Genomic DNA, 25,367 nt, shown 5'->3' with positions numbered 1-25,367 from the left:
TCAGTGCCCCAGATTCATCATATCATTGATCCGACATGCAACTGGTGCTTCATTGATTACAAGGAGCATTAATAGGAGGCTCACTGAAATGGGGTGTTGCTCATAGCACTCCTTGTGCCAAATATCACTGTTCTCTGTACACCAAAGGGCTCATTTGCAGTGGTGTCAAGCACATACAGCTTGGAATCTCACTGACTGGGATAGGATTGTCTTCAGTGATGAGTCCCACTTTGAACTGAGCCCCGATGCCCAGAGAAAACGTGTCTGGAAATGCCCCAGACAGCAGTGGCATACCAATCTGACTGTTGTCCACCAGGAGTGATGGTCTGGGGTGTCACTTGATTTCATAGCAAGACCCATTTAGTTGTAATCTGCAGGACCCTTATAGCACTATGATACATTGCTGATGTTCTATACTCCATTTTGTTGCCTTCATGGCAAGCCATCCTAGGCTTGCATTTCAGTGAGATATTGCCCACTCACAAACAGTGAGAGTTTCTACTGTCTTCTAGCTTGCCAAACCTTACCTTGGGCAGTAAGGTTGCTGGGTCTCTCCCCAACTGAGAATATTTGGAGCATTGTGGGCAGGGAACTCCAACCAGGTCAGGATTTTGACAATCTAAGGTACCAATTGGACAGAATTTGGCACATTATACCTCAGGAGGACATCCAACAACTCTGTCAATCAATGCCAAGTTGCATAACTGTTTGCATAAGGGCCAGAGGTGGATCAATGTGTTATTGACTTGCTCAATTTGTAAAGCTCTTTCTCTTGAATAAATCATTCAATTTTTTCTGAATTTGTTTGTTTGACTATATATGTACATCACATCTACCAATTTCCATCCCATTCAAATAATTCCATCAAGATGCATACTATTCTTCCTCTTCTTCTTTTTAAGGGTATAATAACAACAGGTTGGGTTCAGTATTGATACATCGATTCCTGTTGTACACCTGTAGTGATAATTACCCTTTCTGAAGATACTGTTTCATTGTGTAATCTACATCTACATCTACATCCATACTCCACAAGCCACCTGACGGTGTGTGGCGGAGGGTACCCTGAGTACCTCTATCGGTTCTCTCTTCTATTCCAGTCTCGTATTGTTCGTGGAAAGAAGGATTGTTGGTATGCTTCTGTGTGGGCTCTAATCTCCCTGATTTTATCTTCATGATCTCTTTGCGAGATATACGTAGGAGGGAGCGATATACTGCTTGACTCTTCGGTGAACGTATGTTCTCGAAACTTTAACAAAAGCCCATACCGAGCTACTGAGCGTCTCTCCTGCAGAGTCTTCCACTGGAGTTTATCTATCATCTCCGTAACGCTTTCGCGATTACTGAATGATCCTGTGACGAAGCGCGCTGTTCTCCGTTGGATCTTCTCTATCTCTTCTATCAACCCTATCTGGTATGGATCCCACACTGCTGAGCAGTATTCAAGCAGTGGGCGAACAAGCGTACTGTAACCTACTTCCATTGTTTTCTGATTGCATTTCCTTAGCATTCTTCCAATGAATCTCAGTCTGGCATCTGCTTTACCGACGATCAACTTTATATGATCATTCCATTTTAAATCACTCCTAATGCTTACTCCCAGATAATTTATGAAATTAACTGCTTCCAGTTGCTGACCTGCTATTTTGTAGCTAAATGATAAGGGATCTATCTTTCTATGTATTTGCAGCACATTACACTTGTCTACATTGAGATTCAATTGCCATTCCCTGCACCATGTGTCAATTCGCTGCAGATCCTCCTGCATTTCAGTACAATTTTCCATTGTTACAACCTCTCGATACACCACAGCATCATATGCAAAAAGCCTCAGTGAACTTCCAATGTCATCCACAAGGTCATTTATGTATATTGTGAATAGCAACGGTCCTATGACACTCCCCTGCAGCACACTTTAAATCACTCTTACTTTGGAAGACTTCTCTCCATTGAGAATGACATGCTGCGTTCTGTTATCTAGGAACTCTTCAATCCAATCACACAATTGGTCTGATAGTCCATATGCTCTTACTTTGTTCATTAAACGACTGTGGGGAACTGTATTGAACGCCTTGCGTAAGTCAAGAAACACGGCATCTACCTGTGAACCCGTGTCTATGACCCTCTGAGTTTTGTGGACGAATAGTGCGAGCTGGGTTTCACATGACCGTCTTTTTCGAAACCCATGCTGATTCTTACAGAGTAGATTTCTAGTCTCCAGAAAAGTCATTATACTCAAACATAATACGTGTTCCAAAATTCTACAACTGATCGACGTTAGAGATATAGGTCTATAGTTCTGAACATCTGTTCGACGTCCTTTCTTGAAAACTTTTTTTCTTTTCCAATCCTTTGGAACGCTACGCTCTTCTAGAGACCTACGGTAAACCACTGCAAGAAGGGGGGCAAGTTTCTTCGCGTACTCTGTGTAAAATCGAACTGGTATCCCATCAGGTCCAGCGGCCTTTCCTCTTTTGAGCGATTTTAATTGTTTCTCTATCCCTCTGTCGTCTATTTCGATATCTACCATTTTGTCATCTGTGCAACAATCTAGAGAAGGAACTACAGTGCAGACTTCTTCTGTGAAACAGCTTTGGAAAAATACATTTAGTATTTCGGCCTTTAGTCTGTCATCCTCTGTTTCAGTACCATTTTGGTCACAGAGTGTCTGGACATTTTGTTTTGATCCACCTACCGCTTTGACATAAGGCCAAAATTTCTTAGGATTTTCTGCCAAGTCAGTACATAGAACTTTACTTTCGAATTAATTGAACGCCTCTCGCATAGCCCTCCTCACACTACATTTTGCTTCGCATAATTTTTGTTTGTCTGCAAGGCTTTGGCTATGTTTATGCTCACTGTGAAGTTCCCTTTGCTTCCACATCAGTTTTCTAACTCGGTTGTTGTACCACGGTGGCTCTTTTCCATCTCTTATGATCTTGCTTGGCACATACTCATCTAACGCATATTGTACGATGGTTTTGAACTTTGTCCACTGATCCTCAACACAATCTGTACTTGAGACAAAACTTTTGTGTTGAGCCATCAGGTACTCTGTAATCTGCTTTTTGTCACTTTTGCTAAACAGAAAAATCTTCCTACCCTTTTTAATATTTCTATTTACGGCTGAAGTCATCGATGCAGTAACCGCTTTATGATCGCTGATTCCCTGTTCTGCGTTAACTGTTTCAAATAGTTCGGGTCTGTTTGTCACCAGAAGGTCTAATATGTTATCACCACGAGTCAGTTCTCTGTTTAACTGCTCAAGGTAGTTTTCAGATAAAGCACATTCCCTGAGTTTTATAATGCAGCAAGGCAACAAGCTGCACCCTTTTAGTTACAGAGGATGAAAACTAGATATCAGCAAGATCTCTAATATCATAGCATTTTAGCTTTTATAGGAGAATACTGTGAACTGCACAATCAAATGCTTTTGACAAATCACAAAAGAGACCAGATAGCAATATTTTATTATTAAAATTTTGTATAACACAATTTGTGAACTGAAAAATCACATGTTCTGTGTAGATATCATCTTGAAATTCAAATTGAGACTGACTATCTTATTTTGAGAGACATGTGTTATGGTTCTTGTGCACTGACCATCTTATTTCGAGAGAAAAAAATCATTCGAAATATGTGCACTGCAAATGACAAAGAACCATGTAGACCATTATTTAGAAAACTTAAAATATTAACTCTGCCACCCTTATACATATATGAGATTATTATATTTTTGTATGCCAGACATGAATTATTTGAGGGAAACCATTTTGTCCATTCACATGATACTAGAAACAAATGAAATGTTATGCTCCCCACCCACCACCTCAGATTGTATGCCCAGGGACCTCAATACATGTGAATGAAAATTTGTAATAAATTAAAAGGGAACAAGATGATGCAGATGATTTTAGGATCACTTAAAAGAAAGCTATATGAGGTACTGACACTGAAGTGTTGATTACTCATTGGAAGAGTTTGTGTGGGACAAACTGGAAATTTGTGCTGGATGCAATGCATTTCACATTTCAAGAAATATCCTTATAGTGTTGTTATATATGATAGTGCTATTATTTATTAATGTAAAAATCATTGTAACTGTTTTATAAATTTTTGACATGTCTCCTGTATGCAAACCAAACGGATTGCAAATGTATGCCATGAGATGAATAAAACACAATTCACAAAAGACTTGTGTTATGGTTATTGTGCACATACTTTTTTCCCAGAACATTCCAGGTAAGTGGTGAGATTGTTCAGTAATTATTAATCTGTCACACCATCTTTCCTGTAAAGGTGTCTGACAATACCATATGTCAGTTTGTCTGGAAATAGTCCCTGTGTTAGTGATGTGTTGCATATGTGATTTGCAATATTATATATATATGTAGAATAGGATTTTAGTACTTTAGTTGAGATGTTGTCAACTAAATGAGAGTTCAAGGTTTTGGGGGTTAATTACACTCTTAATTTCTTCAGCTGAGTAAGGAGTAATTGTAACCTGACTGTGTGTACTGTATGTATGGGTCAATTCTTCTTATATATATTCTTTTCTTTGTACTTTGAACTGTCCATACTAGGAGGACCAAATGGAGGAACAATGGATGCAGGATGACAAACAGCAATAAGTTAAATGGAAAATACTGACCATTCATTAAAAAAAAAAATTGTTGTCTATCATCTCACTTTGAGGTTTGTTTTATTTCAGAAGTATGTATTCAGACAATATTCTTTTGCCTGAAATTTTATTATACTTAGTAATAAATACTGCTTTACATTTAATACTAAATAGTTTTATGCTAACAAATATCATTAATAGCACACAGTCTAGATTCAAGCAAACTAAATATGGTTTGGGAAAAATCAGACCATTGGCTATCTTAAGAAGAATATAATTATAATGATATAACAACATACCTTATAATTTTTCCATCAAATGTCTTAAAATGGCTTCCTGACCAAGTGAAACAGTCTCCTGGTAGTGGGTTATGGAAAATTACAGCTGGTGTCCTGCTGTTGAAATCAAGGGGACTCCATTCATGTGGTATTGTACCCAAAAAAGTGGTCTTGTTACTAAAAATCTGGGAATGGGACTCCAGGAATTCAGATGGAAGCATTTCCACTAGAGAATCTGTAAGTTATATAAATTATTAAATTTACAACAATACACAAATGAGTGCAAATTAAATGCAAGAGTCAGACAAGAATGGAACATTCATCAAAAGAAACAACGTAACGAATATATAACGAAATGCAATAGATTCCTACTCATCACATGTTGGATGGCTGACAGGTACACTGAAAGAAGATAGCTTGATATTACTAGCTCTTGGACAAAGTCTTTGTCAATTGCAAACAAAACACATACACATTTACACACGCGTAACTCACATATATGGCCTCTGTTGTCTACAGTCACCTCTGAAGTTAAGTCCCATAGTGCTCAGAGCCATTTTTTGTCTACAGGCACTATGGCTTGACAACAGAACACAAAAAATAAAAGAAATACAAGGCCATGTTACAATGCATTTCTTTCATTTTTGATCTTCTTTTACTTTTGGTGTTCTGTGGTTTGGCCTTAGCACCCAAAGACGACAATGGTCATGTGTGTGAGTTATGCGTGTTTAAACATATGTGTGTTTTGTCTGCAACTGATGAAGGACATGGTCTGATAGCTGATGATATCAAACAGCTTTCAGTCTTCCTTCAATGTGCCTGTCAGCCACTCAATGACTCCTTTATATGGAGAGTAGCAATCAACCCTTTTTCATATTGTAGTATTCCATCCTGAATTTTACACTGTTTGACACTGTAACTGAGTTAGATTTACAGCTTGAATTGAGAGTACTGTGATATTTACCGTACTGGCACTGTGGTATATTGGGTGGGCTAAAGGCTCCAGTCGCATAGTCACAGATGTATTCTTCAGCAGGTGGTTCACTGAATCGTCCTCCTGGAGGACAGGATATTGAACATGCAAAGCGGTTACCAGATTGATGACAGGTATACTGCCCATTGAATTTCAGATTTTGAGGAGTACAGGCATCAGCCACTAAAAAGGAAAACAGAAAGGTAAGTATTATAAGTCTGCTACTTGCTAAAATCCATAATCACTACACAATATCAGTGACATATACTGAGCAGTTAGTAGTAATTCTTACATCTCTATAGGTCCTGGTATTTGTATTTATTTCATTTATTTCCTTCCTTTCATAACACTGTCATTCTAAAAAGCAATACTCGCTCGATTTAAGCATTTGAAATAAACATTATTACCACTATTATTATTATTATTTTATTATTTTTGGGACAAACTATTTTCCAAACAGCTACATCTTTTGTCTCATCTGCTACAGCACACACTGCTTCTTAACATATGGTTCTATTATGATATACCTATGACCTGGTTTAATGTAGCCAAAAATGTTTTAGTGGTTTTTGTAAATCAAAACTAGTTGTCACTTGTCAGATTCCTGATGCCAGGGGTCATATACAGTGTATAAAATAAATGTTACATCTTTAATATGAACATTACTAATCCTCTACAATGGACCCCAGACTAAGGCTGAGGTGTCATGACCAACATTATAAAATTCATGATGTGAAGTGCACAATTCAGAAGTTACCATTGGACATAAATAATGTCATACTACCTACTGGAGAAACAACACTCTAGTTACTACAATTTGCAAATGGTTTTTATTCTATCACAATTGTTCAAAGCAATATACAGAATACCAATTTCAGTGGGTTATGGCCACTGACATGTCATTATTACACTATTTGTCATAGTGTTCATTCTAACAGGGGCAAAACATCAACATGTATAAAAGCTTATTGATAACATACACCAATATTGATAGTTTGCTCCATTTTGTTTAATCATCTTATGACAATTAGTATAAAATTCACTTGTAAAATGATGGTACAATTGGCCAAAACTTGTAATGTTTATATTACTGTGAGTATTAATTATCGAATATAATATTTGTAAATTTTGGATATTTTGTGTGCACTGCTTGAGCCATATCATGAACTTAAGCAGTAGTTAATGACTCAAGAATAATATTTAATATTTACACACATACCAATTTTTATAGTTCCAGCACATGGCAATATGGTATACAGTTCTTAGCCTCTCCAATTCATTTGCCCCATTTCAAATAACGAAGCAAAATAGAATAACAATGAATAGTAGAGCTTCCTTCTTATATATGCAAAATCTAATGTTGCTCAAACATACATTCAAAAAAAGGTTACATGTACCCAGCCACACAGTAAGTTATACAGTTATGTTACTGCAACGAGAGAAGGAGAATATCAAATCATAGCTCTCCTTAATCAGAAAATAATTTGAATTCGCAACTCAATGAAAGAGCACCAAATATGGAAACATTATGATTAAATTAATATATAATTTAAGCAATAGCAGTTTTTCTTTGTACACATAATTATGTACCAGTGGCAATGCATCATTATAAATGAATTTCTTGCTTCCTAAACAAAAACAAGCTTTGTAACATCACACTGGCTGTCAGTTGGTGTTGTACCTGGACATGAATTAGACAGGAAGTGCAGAAGGAGGCAGGAGTTAAGCTGCCCAGAGTTCTATGTTCAAAGACATAGTATATGAAGATACAGGCTCCGGGCTGTCAAACAATGGCCACATGATACCCAGTGAGATTCTGCTGGAGACATCGCACCAGCTAACCACAATTACACATAACACTGACTCCATCATGTGGGGAAATAAAATGGTTAATATTCCACCCCCACCCTCACCTGCCCTATGTATCCAATTATTGATTTGTGTTTATGCCTGCTCATTTAACATTTTGACATCCCACGGATGGCCATTTGCATTTCAATTCCTCAGCTCATAACCTTTCTTCACATCCAGCATGGAGTACTTTCCGTTTATTAATTTTGAATTCATAACTACTGCAGTTTGCAACTGAGCCTTCAAATTTAGAATTGATACATCACATCCTAAACAAAGACCTCTGACAGTTATTCCCACTGAACAATGTTTTGAGCAACATTAAAATTTATTTCTCTTAATGAATACCTGTCCACAAACACAAAACAGCTATAAAACACAAAACAGCTAGCAACACATTAACTTACAGTATTGACATTGTGGTCCTCTGTAATCTTGGGGGCAAAGACAGACATTGAAAGTGAGGCAGCTACCACCATTCTGGCATGGAGGATCGCAGATCGCTGCAAAGAAACAATATGTTTTTAAATAAAAAATCACATTATATTTAACAAACTTATAACTCTAAGTAAAATGCCATACTCATGGAATACTTCTACTCTAAAAAGGAAACGGAGTTAGGATTTACTTTCTCATCACCATCAAGATCATTAGAAACAGAGACAGTCTCAGATCAGGGAAGGAAGAGGGACGAAATTGGCTGTGCCCTGTCAAAGAAACCCCCTGCCATAACCTTTGGGAATTTAGGGGAAACCACTGAAAACCTACATCTGAATGGCTGGACAGGGATTTGAACCACTGTCCTCATAAATAAGAGTCCAGTGTCTGAGTAATATAGCATATTCAGTGCATTCTTTTCTCTAGGTAATACTGAATACAGTTTGATGTATGAATGGCTGAACAGGGATTTGAACCACTGTCCTCACAAATATGAGTCCAGTGTCTGAGCAATATAGCATATTCAGTGCATTCTTTTCTCTAGGTAATACTGAATACAGTTTGATGTTGTACACACAATTGAATATCATATGAAAGGGAACCCAAAAATAACTATAAACACCTTCCAGAAGTCCAATGACTGAAAGAAATGAAATGGCAAATTACATCTGTAAAAAGACCATGGTTTAAGAGGAAAAGTAATGCATTGAGCATACTCTGGTATGGGGCTCCCTGGAAGATCAATGCCTGCTGGAGGAAAAGGCTGTAGAAGGCTGTTAGAGGGCACTGTATCACTGCAGCACTACGAGTGCACCATCTGTCACACCACATAAATACGCTGGTCAATAGCGTTCCTCACAGCCATTATAAGTATGGCTGCCCAGCAAACGGTCAGGCAGTTCTGTACTCACATCTGATATTGTTAGTTACTACAGTCCAATCCACAAACAATGGTGGTCTACACATGTCGAGGCATGTATAGGGATTTAATTGCTGCCGATTCCAAGTGACAGTTATAGTACATGCATGTGTGTGTTTTGCACTTTAAAAAAGCGTATAGCCTACAAATTATGTCCTTTGCTCTCTTATGCACAATTTGTAACTTACCACCACCATCGGCAATGACAACTTGCAACAACTGGAATAGAACTTCTCTAAAGAGCACACTTTGATTACGTTTAATGCTCACATTAACTACAGCATTCACAGCAGAGTGGTTAGAACACTACTGAACGTTGATAGGCTGTTGGAGACTCTTTCTTCTTAGCACCTTAACATCATTGTGGTAAAGGTTTCTACTTTTGCACCTTACACCATTGTTACACAGGTTATTTTATGCTTGTGCTAGTCTGTGTCTTGTCTACCAACAGTCAGCCATCTTCAGCTGGACTACTGCTTGGTATTGTGTTCTCCTCCATAGGTGGCACTTCCAACTTGTGGCTTCACCCAGTTGTCTCCTGGGTTTTTATGCCATGTGCAGATATTTGGCTAGTCACAGATATAGCACATATGATGACTGAATGTTATAAAATGTTGAATACAATTTAATGTTGAGCACACAATCAAACAACACAATCTTTTAATAATAGATGTGTATATTATAAAGTGATACGTTGAATATCATATGAGATGACACCCAGAAGTAACTAGTATTCCTTTCCAGATGGCTAAGGTTTTCTAGTTCTAGTTTCACATACTGCTTGTAGCAATTAAATAAGAAATATTGACTCAGACATAAGTTTATAAATGTTTTCCTTGTTTTAAAAGTGGTCAGATTGCCATTGATGATTAACTGTCCCATGACCTCTAAGAGGCATAGTCCATAACAGTTCAGGCAGGCTAGGAAAAAAATCTTACCTTCACAATCTCGGATGTTATTGAACTTAGCATATATTAAAATGAAGCACTAAGTAGGGAACATGTATTTTTTTGTTTTCTCCAAATAAATTTCTGCTCCGAGATACAGCCCTTAAAACATGACACTACACATACCATTTTGAAGATGCGAATTTTGGAAACAATTTTAAAATACTGTATATCTGAAACAGTTCTAGATATTCTGATGGATTTTTTATTTGAAAGACAATTGCTTTATGATTACAAAGAAATCCTCCATTAGGACCTATTTTTCAAAGTTCTTTTACTACAGCATTCTAATTTTTTTTTTTTAATTTAAGTATTTTTTTCTCAAAAATGCCAGTCCATAAAATTATGATTTTTTGTTGTTGATTAACACCTGATAGTTCTACATCCCATGAAAAGGAGATCTTCCACTTTTAGGTTGAAAAGGTTTGATAAAAAATTGAAATTTTTGCCATACATAAATCCATTTTATTACCATATTATAAAATAACAGGCTCATAAAAATCAAAACCCAGCATTAATTAACATAATTTTAGTTCTGAAAGATGCGTAAGAGACTCATTTTTCAAGCATTTTAAATGATTCCAAAATGTGTGTGAAAGGTCCAAAGACTTAAGGGTTTCAGTTTATACAACTTCTATGTACTCTGTTTTATTCTGAAATTTGCCCTTTTGATATAGAGTGATGCCTTCCTGTTGGACCAATAGGAACTGGAGCACTTACAGTCTTCAAAACATTGTGAACAGGAAGTGAACACTGACGGCGTTGTTGCTGTCCTTTAGCTGGAAACCTATATCCAGCAACTGGTCCATGCGGTTGCATAAAGTTCACTACAGTTTTGTTTAACTCATACCTGGTGTCTATAATCTCTGCAGTCCACCAGTCACAGTCATACACACGCACCACAAACATCCCCCTTCTCATATTGTGAATCGGAATATTATCCTGCTGTTTCTGAGGTGTTGGCCGAACAAATGAAATTTCTTCTTTCTTGCTCTTAAAAATGCATGCAATATGAGTTCGCCCATCACTTCAAGTCCAAAAATGTGTCTTTTGAATTCCTTTCACATGAGTAGTTTGTTTGGACCATTCTTCTTTTTTCTGCTCACAGAATTCTTTGATTTCCTCTTTGGACAAAAGAATGAGTGCTGTGGATGTGTAAGATTTCGGGACTCTTGTAATATCCTCAGCATTCTGAATCGCAGAGGTATTTGGTCTGGTAATGTTATGTTTTGTAGCATGGTGCTTCAACAGGCCTCCTACACAATCACAAGGCCCCTTCCTATGACCAGTAGCTCTGATACCCTGTCAGCTGGCACAAGTGACTTACTCAACTCAAACAGCTGGTAGCAATTTTTAAAATGACTAGGAGCACCATCAGAAATAATGATGATCTTTTCTGCCTCTGTTTGCAGTTAAAGAATTTTGTGCATTGCTAGCAAAGCATGTGCTGAGTCATGTCCTGTGTCATCACTTATAACTGCAACACTTGTGGTCTTGTTTTGAAAATATATCACTACCGTAAAAATTGAAACCTGGCCATTACTCCAATGATACTCTTTGTAATTCTTGTGGGAGAATTACAGACCAGTTCTCAGCAAAATCACAGTGAAGCACTGTACACACCCTTTCACTTCTGCAATGTGTTGTTGTTGCAAATTCTTCAGCTGCTTTCACTGACCATTTACCAAGTTTATCAATAATACTGTCAAAGGCAACAGTTTTCTTAATTAGTTTATTTTACTCCCACGTTGCATATGTAATTTCTGCAGAGTTATCTGCTACACCTTCCAGGCCAAGTGTCTGTAAAGACAGTCCTCTCTTTCCAGGGCAGTCAACACATTCTTGAAACAAAGTCTCTCACTTTACGTCACAAACTACTAATGACTTCATATGCCCAACCAGGATGTCATATGTCATGTGCTCCAGTAAGTTCTTCAAAGTTACCACACAAAGTTCAAAATTTGCCCAGTACACACATAAACAGACATCTCTAGGTGGGTATGGAACTACCCACTTATGTCGTAGTGCATAAAATTCTGATTTTCCAATATGTGAAGTTGTATAGTTGCTCTTATAAATTGCAAAAGTATGTTTAATACTGCGAGTCATGTACCACTTCACTTTCACAACTTTTTGACCTTCAACTGTTACAGTTATATTGTCTTTTTTGCTTGCACTCTGGCGAGAACAGTCTCATTTATCTTCCAGATAAAATGACTGCACTATTTGAACTTGTGCTGCTTCTACAGGATGACCATAATAGGGATCTGGTTTTCCAAAGACTCCTTTTACACACCTCACATTTCTACCATGTACTTTGATACTAGTGGAATGTGGTTCAAAATTGTTTTCTTTGAAAATGTCTCTGGCGTAATTGTTAAAACTTGCACCTTTTCACTGCAGGATGCACAATATTCAACAGCTGAATTGATATTTGTGAAAAATTCCTGCCAAGAGGTGCAAGAGTGCTTTGGTTCATTTTCTTCTGAAGATGGAGTTTATACTTTGAAAAGTAGTTGTGGTCAGTTTTGTTGTAGTGTATTCATCCATAGATTTAGTATTTTCTCTGTACTTTGTTGATGCATAGGCTTATGACTTGACTTCACAGACCACAGTTTCTTAACAGAACTAACACCTACCTCTGAAATTAACTGATTTGGGGTATTTAATTCTTCCTCTATTGATGTGAAATCTGCATCATCTTGTTATTCTATCAAAACATTTAGAACACAAAAAGCTGTCACTGGAAACATCTTCACTTTGAAACAGAGTCTTCAAATGAGAACACTTATTACCAACCTGAACAAATACTTTTTTTTTAATTTTTTTTTTTTTTTTAATCGCACTTTCATGGATATCCAAATAGTCAGCACATTTCACTCTCCTGTGGCCCCAGTCAGAGGACATTTCAAACAGTCCTTTTCACAAAACACACTGCTACTGTGTCAACTGGCAAATTCCTCATGAAAACACAGAACTCACTGGATGGTCTCAGATTTCTTAGAAGTAAAGAAGTAAACAAATTAACACTGAAAAACTACAATACAGAAACCTGCAATGAACAGCCATGACAAAGAAACTGACAAGAAACTACAACAAAGTGTAAGAAATACCTGCAACAATGAAAATGAAAAGAAATAACTGCAACAAAGAAAGTGATATGAAATAACTGCAACAAAGACAGCAGAAGTAAACACTGTAACAAAGAAATTAGTAAGAAACAACCTCAGTGAGGACATACATTACCCTTGACAGTTAAAAAAATGATTTTTTACAATAAAACCAGTCCCACTTGAAAGTAAAGCTCTATTTTACAGAGAATATAGAACTACATGCTAATCAACAGAAAAAAATCTAACTTTTCTGGATTAGCATTTTTGAAAGAAAAAAAAACTGTAAATGATAAAGAAAATTCAAAAGGTGACAGTAAAAGAACTTTGACAGCTATGTCCAAATGGAGGATACCATTGTAACCATAAAGCAATTATCTTTCAAACAAAAAACCTTGTAACAAAATATCTAGAACTGTTACAGAGATACAGCATTTAAAAAAAAATTCAAAATTTGCGTCTTCAAAATGGTGTTTGCAGTGTTATCTTTGGAGGCCTGTATCTTGAGGCAAGAATTTTGTGGAGAAAACAAAAAAATACATGTTTCTTACTTACTCCTGAATTTTAACATATGCTAAATTCAATAACATCTAAGACTATGAAGGTAACTCCCCTGCCTGAAGTGATGTGGATTATGCCAAGACAAAAAAAATGGCATGTGTTCACATCATATGGGCACAGAACAATTTTACTTTTACATCTATAACTATACTCTGTAATCCACTTTGAAGTGTATGTCAGAGGCATTGTACTACTTCTTAGGGCATTTTTGTTCCTTTCACATATGGAGCACAGGAAGAATGATTGCTTAAACACCTCTGTGTATTCAATTAGTCTAATATTTCTTCATCGTCTGTATGGGAGTGACATGTAGGCAGTTGTAGTTACACCTAGATTCCTCACTTAATGATGATTGTTGAAACTTTTAAAGTGAGATTTCGTGGGACAGTTGTTGTCTGTCTTCATGGATCTGCTAGACCTGGTTTTTCAGCATCTCTATGATGCTCCCCCATGGATCAAACAAACCTTTGACCATAATAAGTGTTGACCTTCTTTGTAAATGTTTAATATCCTCGGACACTCACATTTGGTATGGAACTGGCTGAAATATCCTTTGGTACACATTAAAGTATTTTGTTCGAAGATTTAAAGGTGACATTATAGGACCAAAATTTGTCTCATGTGCACTTTACAATGTATAAGGGTGCCATCCATGTTAGTGTGTACCAAGATTTAAAAGAAGAGTCACAACTGACTTTTTATCATAAATGATGCAGATGAAAAGATGTGGTGTTATGGGTATGACCCAGAATCTAAGCAAAACACTGATTCATCCAATGGCCAGTTGTAGTGTCATAAAATTGTTAACAGTAAGACTGATACTCCAGTCACTTATACAATCACAAATACTGTCACATTTTGTTACTTCCGTAACTCAGTATATTATTATGAAGCTACTACATTTTGCATTTTACTGTACTGCAGTTTTAATATACTTAATTTTTATTTTCATAAGGATTGATTCTAATGAGTTGTTTATTTACTTTATGAGAAGCATGTGAGGACACTTTAATCATCCAACTGTCAACTGGGAAAATTATAATTTTGTAAGTGGTGGACTAAATGCGTTCTCCAAAAATTACCTAGAACAGACAGCATGGAGGTCTACTCATAATGGAAATACAGTGACCAGCCAGAACATTATGACCACCTACCTGATAGTCAAACAATGGGAAATCCAAGATGGAATGTAACTATATTATGAAAAGGATAGTTACTACTCACCATATAGCGGAGATGCTGAGTTGCTGAAAGGCACAACGAAAAGACTGTCGCAAAATAAGCTTTTGGCCAACAAGGCCTTCATCAAAAATAGATGACACACACACACACACACACACACACACACACACACACACACACACACACACAAATGCAACTCACACACACGTGACCACGCTCTCTGGCAGCTGAAGCTAGACTATGAGCAGCAGCAGCAGTGAATTATGGGAGAGGCAACTGGGAGGGAGTGATGAGAAGGCTGTTGTGGGGCAGGGAGGGATAGCAGGGTAGGGGTGTCGTACAGTAAAGTGCCACTGGGGACTGTGCAAAGATGAGGTGGAGAGATGGTAGGGCAGCTAGGTGCAGTCAAGAAGTTAGACAGAGGGTGGGGGAAGGGGTGAGGGAGAGGGTGGCGGAAAAGGAGAGAAGTAAAAGACTGGGTATGTTGGAAGAATAGAGGACTGTGTAGTGATGGAATGGAAACAGGGAAGGGGTTAGATGGGTGAGGACAATGACTAATGAAGGTTGAAGCTAGGAGGGTTACAGGGATGTAGTTGGTATGTCCACCTTTGGCACAGATAACAGCAACGATGCATCGTGGCATGGAAGCAATGAGATCTTGGTAGGTCGCTGGAGGGAGTTAGAATCACAGCTGCACACGTAAGTCACCTAACTCTTGTGAATTCTGGGGAGGGATGAAGAAGGTATCAGGATTCATCAGACCATGGCTCTGCCACTGTGCCAATATCCAGTGGCAGTGGTCATGTGCCCATTTCAGTCATAGCTGCCAATGTCCTTGTGTTAACACTGGCACATGCACTGGTTGTCGGCTGCAAAGGCCCATTGTTAAGAGTGTTCGGTGTACTGTGTGTTCAGACACACTTGTACTCTGCCCAGAATTAAAGTCTAATGTTAGTTCCAACACAGTTCGCCGCCTGTCCTGTTTTACCAGATGCCCATCCTATGACATCTGACATATGTAATGAGGGGTGGCCACCAACTCCCCAATGTCTGGACATGGTTTCCCCATGTATTAAAGACAGCCATCACAGCACTCCACTAGCACCTGGCCATCACAATATGCCCTTTGGCAAACTCAGACAGATCACGTGCCTTCCCCATTCTACACACAGACAGCACACTCACTGATTCTACATGCACCATGCGCACGTCTTGACTAACAGTCATTCATCATCAGGTGACCCTGTTATTGCCTGAATGAGTTTATATCAATAGTAGGTCGGTGGTGATAATGTTCTGGCTGATCATTGTATATTGGACATAATGGCAACAAATAGGCCTGAATTCTTTGAGGATATGCACACTGAAACTGGTATCAGTGATAATGAGACATATATTGACTTAATGTCCTTGCGGAAACTCTGCACTCACTGGTCTTAAAACATATTTTTTACTATCTGTCCTGACTGCATTAATTTTTTTTAAAATGAACAGTTTCAGTTCATTGTGAACCATCCTCAGATCTGATGGCTTCAGTACAAGAGTAAACAGTCCAACAATCAGCAACATCTACGTGCTAGTCACAGGGGAAAAAATTAAAAAATTACAAATCTGCTGATAAGTAGACAGGTTACTCTTGTAACCAAAGCAGTCAAATCTGAGGATGATTTGTGTTGAACTGAAGGAGGTGATCATAAAAAAATTAATGCAATGAAGACAGACAAGACCACAGAGCAGTTGCAGAAATGATGGCTACCAAACTACAAAGAACAACTAAAACATGTACAAGGATTTATATGTTCAGCAAACTAGATAAAGAGAGAGTAGTGTTGTATATCAGTACGGAACACTAAACATTTAGCTCTGCAGTGGGCCTTGTGTAAGAACTGTCTCTCGAGATAAAAAGAATAACTGACAGTGTACTTAATAGATATGTACCTATTAAAACAGTTTATGACAAGAAGGACATTCCATGGAACGCAGTCACAGCAAAGAAACTTCTAAAGAAATTGAGACTATTTCATGTAGGGGCAAAATAAACTGCGGGCCTATAGAAAGAGAGATGCTGAATGAAACGTGTTTTGCTGTCAAGACAGCAATGTGTGAGAAATTATGATCATATATTAAGACTGTTAGTGGTACCAAAATTAGTGTCCAGACAGTCATGGACAAAACAGAAACTGAATTTGAGGGTAGTGAAGCAAAAGCAGGAATTCTTAACACACATGCAAATATCCAGCAGTACTGCCACAGCTTAATTCTTGCACCATTGCAAAGATGAGTTATATGGATGTTAATGTCAACTGTGTTGAGAAACAGCTGAAATCACTAAAAATCAACAAAGCTCTAAGGCCTGACTGAATTCCTATCAGATTCTGTTCTGAATTTTCAGCTGAGTTAGCTCCTTTTTTTTTAACTATATTTGACTGCAGAGCCCTTGAACAAAAGACTGTGCCCAGTGGTTTAAAGAAAGCACAGGTCACTCACATCTACAAGAAGGGTGTCAGAAGTGATCCACAAAGCTACCATCCAATATCCTTGACATCCACTGCTATTTTCCAATGATATTGTGATGTGCGGAAACTACAGTTAGGAGGTACAAAAACAAATACACATCTTAGATGACAAAATCAAAATATATGGAATGAAGTTCAGAATGGAGAAAAGCAATACTGTGATGGTAACCAGAAGAGACAGAGAAGGCAAGAGAAAAATTAACATTAAATATCTAGAAAGTGTGATAATGGAAAATACAAGAATGGTGTCAGAAGTTAGCAGAAGGGTACTACAGGGCAATTGATTTTACCAGAATGTTAGGACTTAGTCTGGGGTAGGGTGCTGCCATAATTGCTAAGAAGTATGTTGGGAAAATGGGTAGTAACAGAGTGAGAAATGAAGATGTTAGGAAAGAAACTGGAGTAGAAAATTTGAATGAGAGTATTGAGAAGAATAGGTTGAAATGGTTTTGACATGTAAAGAGAATGGAGCAATACCAAAATGAATAATGGAAAAAAGTTGATTTACATTTTATGTATGCTGCCAACAAATGTAAAAACAAAAAAAACAAAAAAATTGTCCAGTGTGCTTAACTTACGTTCACAGTCAGGCACCTGTACCCAATCTGGTTTTGCAGGCACCCAGTCTCCTTCTTTGCAGACAAGGTTTGCTACTGATGAGCCATCAGGAAATTGATGATGATCCAGACAGGTTATTGTGCAGGTTCTGGTAAGAAAATTAAGATCGTCATAATAGGATATCATATAACTAATGTATAGTCTTATATAGTCTTACCAAAAGGCAAATATAGGAAAGGGTTCTCAAAATATAGCTTTCAGAAAACAATAATATGTATTTAATTACTAAGTGAAACAGAGACAAAGCAATGAGTATTCATGCTGGAAACATTGGATGGCACATGATCACTTACATGCAGATGTTTAACAGAATTTTTTTTTTTTTTTTTTTTTTTTTCATTCGTGTCTTTTCTCTGTATCTTAGGCAACTAGTACTGCAGTAATTTGTGTGTCAAACAGTGGAAACTCATGACAGGAATATCAACAACATTCTGGTCCAAGATGCTGTAGGTGTGGATCATGTGTGCATGAGGCATACTTGCTTGTGCGTATGAATGATGTGCGTTTCTCTTTCACTAGTGAAGTCTGTGGCCGAAAGCTCTATGTAAGTGTCTTTTAATTGTGACTGCCTGTATTTTAACGTGTTTTCTTTACGGTGAGTAGCAATCTATCTTTTCCTTCATTGTTAGTAATTTATGTTTAATCAAAACTATGGTCAAGGCCAGCAATAACAAAAATAGTAGAGGATGCTGAGGGTAGAATTATACATGTCTGTGACTTTCTGAAACACAGCAAAACACATAAAACAATTCTACAGCACCGTTGTGCAAGGAACAAAAATAGCTGGCAAATTTTTACCAAATATTTCAGGAGATTCACAACTTTCAATACTGTTATTAAGATTTATCATTATGGGGCTTCTAAGAGGGATTCATATTTCATTAGCTGCAGATGAAATGCTTTTGTTTGTTTTTTGTGTAAATTTTCCTCAATTGAATATTTGTGTTTTATTATTTACCCAATGCACACTTCTTGTGCATTGGGCTTACATATAACAGAATAATATGTTGAACAATAGTCCACTCACATATTAAAAGGAATCAATAAAAGATTTTACTATTTTATCAATTGAAGTAGCTGGTTCTTCTAATTCTCAGGATCCCAGATTTCCAATAAAATATGGTGAAGCTGACATAGTCAAATCTTTTCTATGTCTTAGGGCAGTTATTATCTGCCAGTTAATAATGTTGTAGTTATAGACATTAATTTAATTTTCATGATGCCAATCTGATGTCAAAATATTAAATTTTGATTTCACACAGATATTGTTTGCTTATTGCAGATGGCCTTCTCAGTTGTGTCAGAAAATACATGTTTAAATGGAAACTCATTGGCATTTTTACATTCTAGGTTTCCATGCTTCTAAGAAAGTATGGGGTACCTAAACTACTTTATAGCATGTTATGAAAAGTGTGCCACTTAATTATACAATTTACTACTACAGCCATGACTTCAGACATGTTGTATGCAAGCCTTCTGTTTACTGTCTAACTGTGCCTTGACTTCATGACAATTCCTTGTATGTTTATATATGAAAATACTCCTTTTGAGCTAAAAAAATACTTTGCTTTGGAGGAAAGTCTGTTACACTTACTTATGAAACAAGGCACAGATCACACTACCTGTTACCTTGTCTCAGACTTAGATTGTTTGAAAATATCCAATTTTACATGACTTTGGAACTTAGCAATAAAATACAGTCCAAGTTTAAGAACTGAAAGCTGGAAAGCACAGAAGTAAATATTGAAAAATACTTAAAAAAAACAAATGTTATTACAGCATGGAAGATTTTATAAACAAGGAAAACAAGAAGCAGATAATATTATTATTATTATTATTAATATTATTATTACATTTTAATCTCTGTGTATGTTTGTGTTCTTCTTTAAAGTAGGTATGTGTTCTTTTTATATACACCCATATGCTATGAGTAAACTACAAAAACAACACTGAAAATTACTTGAAAATGCTATAGCAGTGTGGAAAAATTCAAGAAAAGTATGTAACACATATTTAGCTTTTTATGTTTAAATGTGCATGCACATGCATTAGGGCATACACATTTTCTTTCAACATACATGTATGTTGTTTTTATATAAACCATCTAGGCATACCACTGTATTCGTTGAGGAATCCCCAACGTTTCAATCAAATTATTGTACATTACATGTCAAATGACAATAAAAATTCTATTCTGTTCCCTGTGTTAGAGCCCTTAGTTGTCAGTTGGGGCCACACATATGCTCTACATACCTGTTTAACAAAAAACTCGAGCAGATGATCTGTCCCTCAATCTATATAGCAATTTCTAGCACATACTCTAGTGTTACTTGAATTCTCTAACATTGTGGCACTATGTTTACTTCTAGTCTCTACTTGCATGTATTTGAAATAATCTTGATAATTCTGAAATGCTACTTTCAGTGACAGATTATTTTAATCTTTAAATGGTGCATATCAGAATAGTCACATTTATTCTTGTTATTTTCACTTCACTATTTATATTGTAACTCCTTTGTATTTTATGAATGTCCTTTACTGGAAAGGTCACTTCCAGGCATGAGAAATAGCAATATCATACATGGAGGTGACAAAAGTAATGGGATACCTTCTAATATCATGTCAAACCTCCTCCTGCCTGGCATAGTGCAGTAACTTGATGTGGCATAAATTCAACAAGTTGTTGGAAGTCACCTGCAGAAATGTTGAGCCATCCTGCCTCTATAGTGGTCCATGATTGTGAGAGTGTTACAGTGCAGGATGTTGTGCACGGACTGACCTCTTGATAATGTGCCATAATGTTCAATGGGATGCATGTCGGGCACTGTGAGTGGCCAAATCATTTGCTCAAACTGTCCAGAATGTTCTTCAAACCAATCATGAACAACTGTGGCCCAGTGACATGACAACATTGTTTGGGAACACAAAGTCCATGAATGGCTGCAAATGCTCTCCAAATTGCCACACATAACTTCCAGTCAATGATCGGCTCAGTTGGACTAGAGGACCCACACCTATGGAGCCACTGCCAGTTTGCACAGTGCCTTGTTAACAACTTCATTCCACAGCTTGTGGTGAAACAAGCACTGTATCATTTGAGAGATATAGAGGTGAGAAAGTGTGCCGGGATTTACGCCAGTTCATTGCTACTACCACTATGTCATCATAACATACCTGTGTATTCGCCATAATCTAAGATGAAATTAAAAATTGAAATAACTTTTCCAAACTTTGCCAGTATATGCTTCACTACACTAAAGTTTGTTACATCCTAGCCAGTAATGCCACCCAAGCCCGCTGCCAAAAATGTTAAAATTGTTAAATCTCAGAATAATTAGATGAATATGTTTCACTAAAAACATTGTTCTAAGAAAAAAAGTGGCAGTAAATGATAAAGCTAGAAAGCCAAAAATTGTTCAGAATGTGCAAATGTATGTCACAATCACCTGTTACAAGTCTCAGCTTTATTGGAACAATATTTTGCTCAAAATCAGCGTTTTTACAAAAGATTGAAGGTGCTAAATATTACTTGTATGTAGCCTCAGTTTGAGGTAAGAACATTAGTGTGACTCCATTAAGCTACCTGTAATAGTTTTCAAGTAATTTACTAAAAACTAAACTCAGAAAAAAACATCCTTAATAGATTAAGTATCATTTGTATTAACGATAGAAACTTCTAATGACAGCACTTGATTATCCTTTGAATAATAAAGATATACCAAGTTTCAAGACTTTAGTGTACATAAAAATCAATACAAGGACTCTTAAAGTAGTAGTTCAGAGGTCATGTTATACTGTCGGTTCCATTCTAAAAATTCTAGCCGGCAAAGTTTACATGCAGTTGAGCTGAAGCATTCTCAGTAACTATAAAAATTACAAAGATTGTACCTTGATTCACAAAAGAGTTATTAAATTACAAGTGTCCAGGAAAGCAGCCATTTAGATGCTACTACCTAGGCATAGAATGGTTGGTAGCAGATGTTTCGTTCATCTGTCTGCTACACCCACATACAAATATGGCCAGAGAGGCAGTGGAGACACACACTTTCCAACCAACTATCAATCAGTCTGCATCAGTCATACACCGGCTTATGCTCTGCCTCAGATGACGTCACAGCCACACTGTTACTATTAGCACATTCAGTAAGAGTAGGAAGTGGGCTTCCAAGGACTGTACACTGTCCTGGATCATTTAGATTTCACTGAAGTAACTGTTTGTATTCCCCAACAATGTTGACAAAAGCATAGCAAGTTGTGAGATTATTTTCCATTTTTGTGGTGAGCAATTAACTTTGATGATTAGAAGTCAGGGTGGAAAATCATTTTAATTGGAACTTACCATTGAGGTCGCCTCTGAACTTCTCATAGTGTCTCTCAGGGATTTTCAGTTAGAGCTCAAAACTTTTATTTATAAACATAGTTCCTGATCCTGCTGACTAAATAGAGAGTAGAAACATTTTCTTTCAGTCAGCACAAGAAGAAAATGGACTTGCAGACTGGAAATTATTGTCAGTACGTTCTCCATCGCTTTCTGGCTGACCATAAAAGTAGTTTTCAGGTTCTTGTAAAAGACAGCGATGAACAAGCAAATTCAATATTATTATCCACCCACCACCCCAAAGGCTTCATGGGGTCTGTGCCACATTTCAAACCTATCATCAGATCTTACCATTTGAAATTGGGATTCATCCAATCGGGTCACCATTTTCCAGTCACCTAGAGACCAACTGATATAGTCAAGAGCCCAAGAAAGGCACTGCAGGTGATACTGTGCTGTTAGCAAAGGCACTCGTGTAGGCTGTCTGATGTCATAATCCCATTAACACTAAATTTCACCACACTGTCCTAACAGATATGTTCCTTGTGCATCCTACATTGATTTCTGCGGTTATTTCACACAGCACTGCTTGTCTGTTAGCATTGACAACTCTATGCAAACGGCACTGCTCTCAATCATTAAGTGAAGGCCATTGGTCACTGTGTTGTCCTTGGAGAGAAGTAATGCCTGAAATTTGGTATTCTTGGCATACTCTTGACACTGTAGGATCTCAGAATATTGAATTCCTTAATGATTTCCAATATGGAATGTCCCATGCAACAAGCTCCAATTATCATACCATGTTCAAAGTCTGTTAATTGCCATTGTGCGACCATAATCACATCAGAGGTCTTTTCACATGACTCACCAGAGTAGAAATGAGAGCTCTGCCAATGCACTGACCTTTTATACCTGGTACACATGATATTACCATCAACTGTATATGTGCGTATTGCTAACCCATGACTTTTGTCACCTAAGTGTATGTAATATACATATTGATTGAATGTAATTATTGTAGTCCAGAAATACAGGGATTAACAATGAGGCACTTGAAGAAGAAAATGAGTGAAAGCTTAAAATTATGCCAAAAATTGAACCAATTTGTTAAGAAGTCATTTTAGAGTTAGCTCTCTTCTTATGCAGAGGGATTTGTTTTTGTTACTATTGCAACAACAATAACAAAGGGTTTTTAAATAGAAGCAATACAGAAATTATGAGTTAAACTAAAAATTACAATTAACATTAGAAAAAGAAATACACAATGGCTCCAGTAATAAAAATTAAATACGGTCTAAACTTTAAATGAAGCAAAGGACTTACACTGAATAAAACTCACAACAATAATTCAGAAGGGGCCACTGGCAAACTAATAATATCTGCTGCAAACATAATAAATGTTCTAAACAGATACGAGTCTAAACTGATAAGGCCAGCAAATATAAACAGTGTTACTCACTTTCCACCAATGCAGACCCTTCGTGAATTGGCCGCTCTAGGTGGTTGGTTGAGGCATGGCTTTTTCTCAAACTGACACCTTGGGCCTGTGTACCCCTCAGAGCAGTTGCACTTGCCAGGTGATACACATATGCCATTGTGTTGACAGGCTGGTAGGCAGATGGCTGTAATTATGGTATAATGGAAATGTCAGTTACATAAAACTTTACTAGTCACAACAGTTACTTCCTAGATTTGATTTCATAAAAAAAAGGATCCACAGTACAAGGAAATATTTGATTATTCATTACATTGTAAGCTTGTATTAAAATCATAAATTCAACTAACTTATAGTTCATATAGCTTTCACACTGTTATCAAGTTGACCTATTACACACTACATCAACCCTTAAGTAAGATAATGGCACAGGGATACAAAATTATTGACTAATACTGCAGAGCTGTGTATGTTTTTGAGAAATGGGAGATAACAAGTAACAACATTAGACACCAACATACACTTAAATCTATAACATTATGATGCAATGGATGTAAAACTAAGGAAAATAATATTTTAAAGAATTATTGGGCAATATGGGCTCAAGAAGTATAGTGATGTCAGCCGCATTTGTTTAATTATAGTTTGATTATATAGGTATACAAGTTACATGAATCAAATTCAGTTTGTTTTCAAATACTCATGTAATATATTGCCTAATGTTGGTTAGTTAAATGACTGAGTCTCATATTAATCTTAATCCACTCTTAAATTTAGCAATTGGGAACATCCAGAAATTCATCTAAGGAGTATAAGCAAAAATGATATCAATTTTACTTTTACACCTGCTTTCACTGCAGTACCTTTAATCCACAATGTTTATATGAATACCTATTTTGCTCCCTTCCACATCCATACACGTACTTTACATACCACTGTGAAAGGCATGGCAAAAGGTACTCAGCATAATACCGCATAGTGGGGGTTCTGACCATTCCAATCACATGTGGAATGCAGGAGTAATGGCTGTAATTATGGTACAATGTCAGTTACAAAAAACTTTATTAGTCACAACAGTTACTACAACACATGAATATCTATACATCCTTCATGTAATACTGGCTCTTGAAATTTTACAAGTAGAATTTCACAGCATAATTTTCAACTACTTGGAAGAATCTGCCAATTCATTTTTTTTCCTTTTTTTTCTTTCTTTCTTGTAGCTCTTCTGTGAGTCCAACAAACTTGTGGCCACTCATGTCACCCTTCCCCTTATACATTCAATAGCCCCTGTGAGTCCTACTAGGTACCACGGACTGCAGTCTTATTTTGAAATGGATGAAAACTATCTGCAAGGAGTCTTTGAAGACTGACTGCATTTTCCAGTAGCCTGGCAGTAGACTGAAGTCTGGCACCAGCCTAACATACAAATGAAACAATACAAAAAGGTTATGTTGTGAATAGTGGAAGCTATTCTTGTTCCTAGCGTTACATTTCTAAATTTTTACATTATGGCTGATCTTTAATAACGAATTCCATAAGTGAACTTACATATTGTGAGACTGTCCTTAGTATGTTCACTGTTACTGCTACAAATTGG

At 36.9% G+C, this 25,367-nt stretch overlaps 1 protein-coding gene across 1 annotated transcript in view; it reads right to left on the bottom strand.

Moving 5' to 3' along the window:
- Positions 1-25,367, bottom strand: part of LOC124789901 (hemocytin-like) — a 543,737-nt gene that overhangs the window by 459,294 nt on the left and 59,076 nt on the right. The window contains exons 5-9 of the mRNA XM_047257418.1: positions 23,792-23,954; positions 17,975-18,102; positions 8,131-8,226; positions 5,864-6,055; positions 4,921-5,134 (exon numbers count right to left, since the gene is read on the bottom strand). Coding sequence (XP_047113374.1) covers positions 4,921-5,134; positions 5,864-6,055; positions 8,131-8,226; positions 17,975-18,102; positions 23,792-23,954 — 793 coding nt within the window. The remainder of the gene's footprint in view (positions 1-4,920; positions 5,135-5,863; positions 6,056-8,130; positions 8,227-17,974; positions 18,103-23,791; positions 23,955-25,367) is intronic.

Source organism: Schistocerca piceifrons, chromosome 3, assembly GCF_021461385.2.
Source record: "Schistocerca piceifrons isolate TAMUIC-IGC-003096 chromosome 3, iqSchPice1.1, whole genome shotgun sequence".
NCBI classification, from domain to species: Eukaryota; Metazoa; Arthropoda; class Insecta; order Orthoptera; family Acrididae; genus Schistocerca; species Schistocerca piceifrons.
Note: the sequence above shows the minus strand (reverse complement) of the source record. Positions and strands in the feature narration are given on the sequence as shown.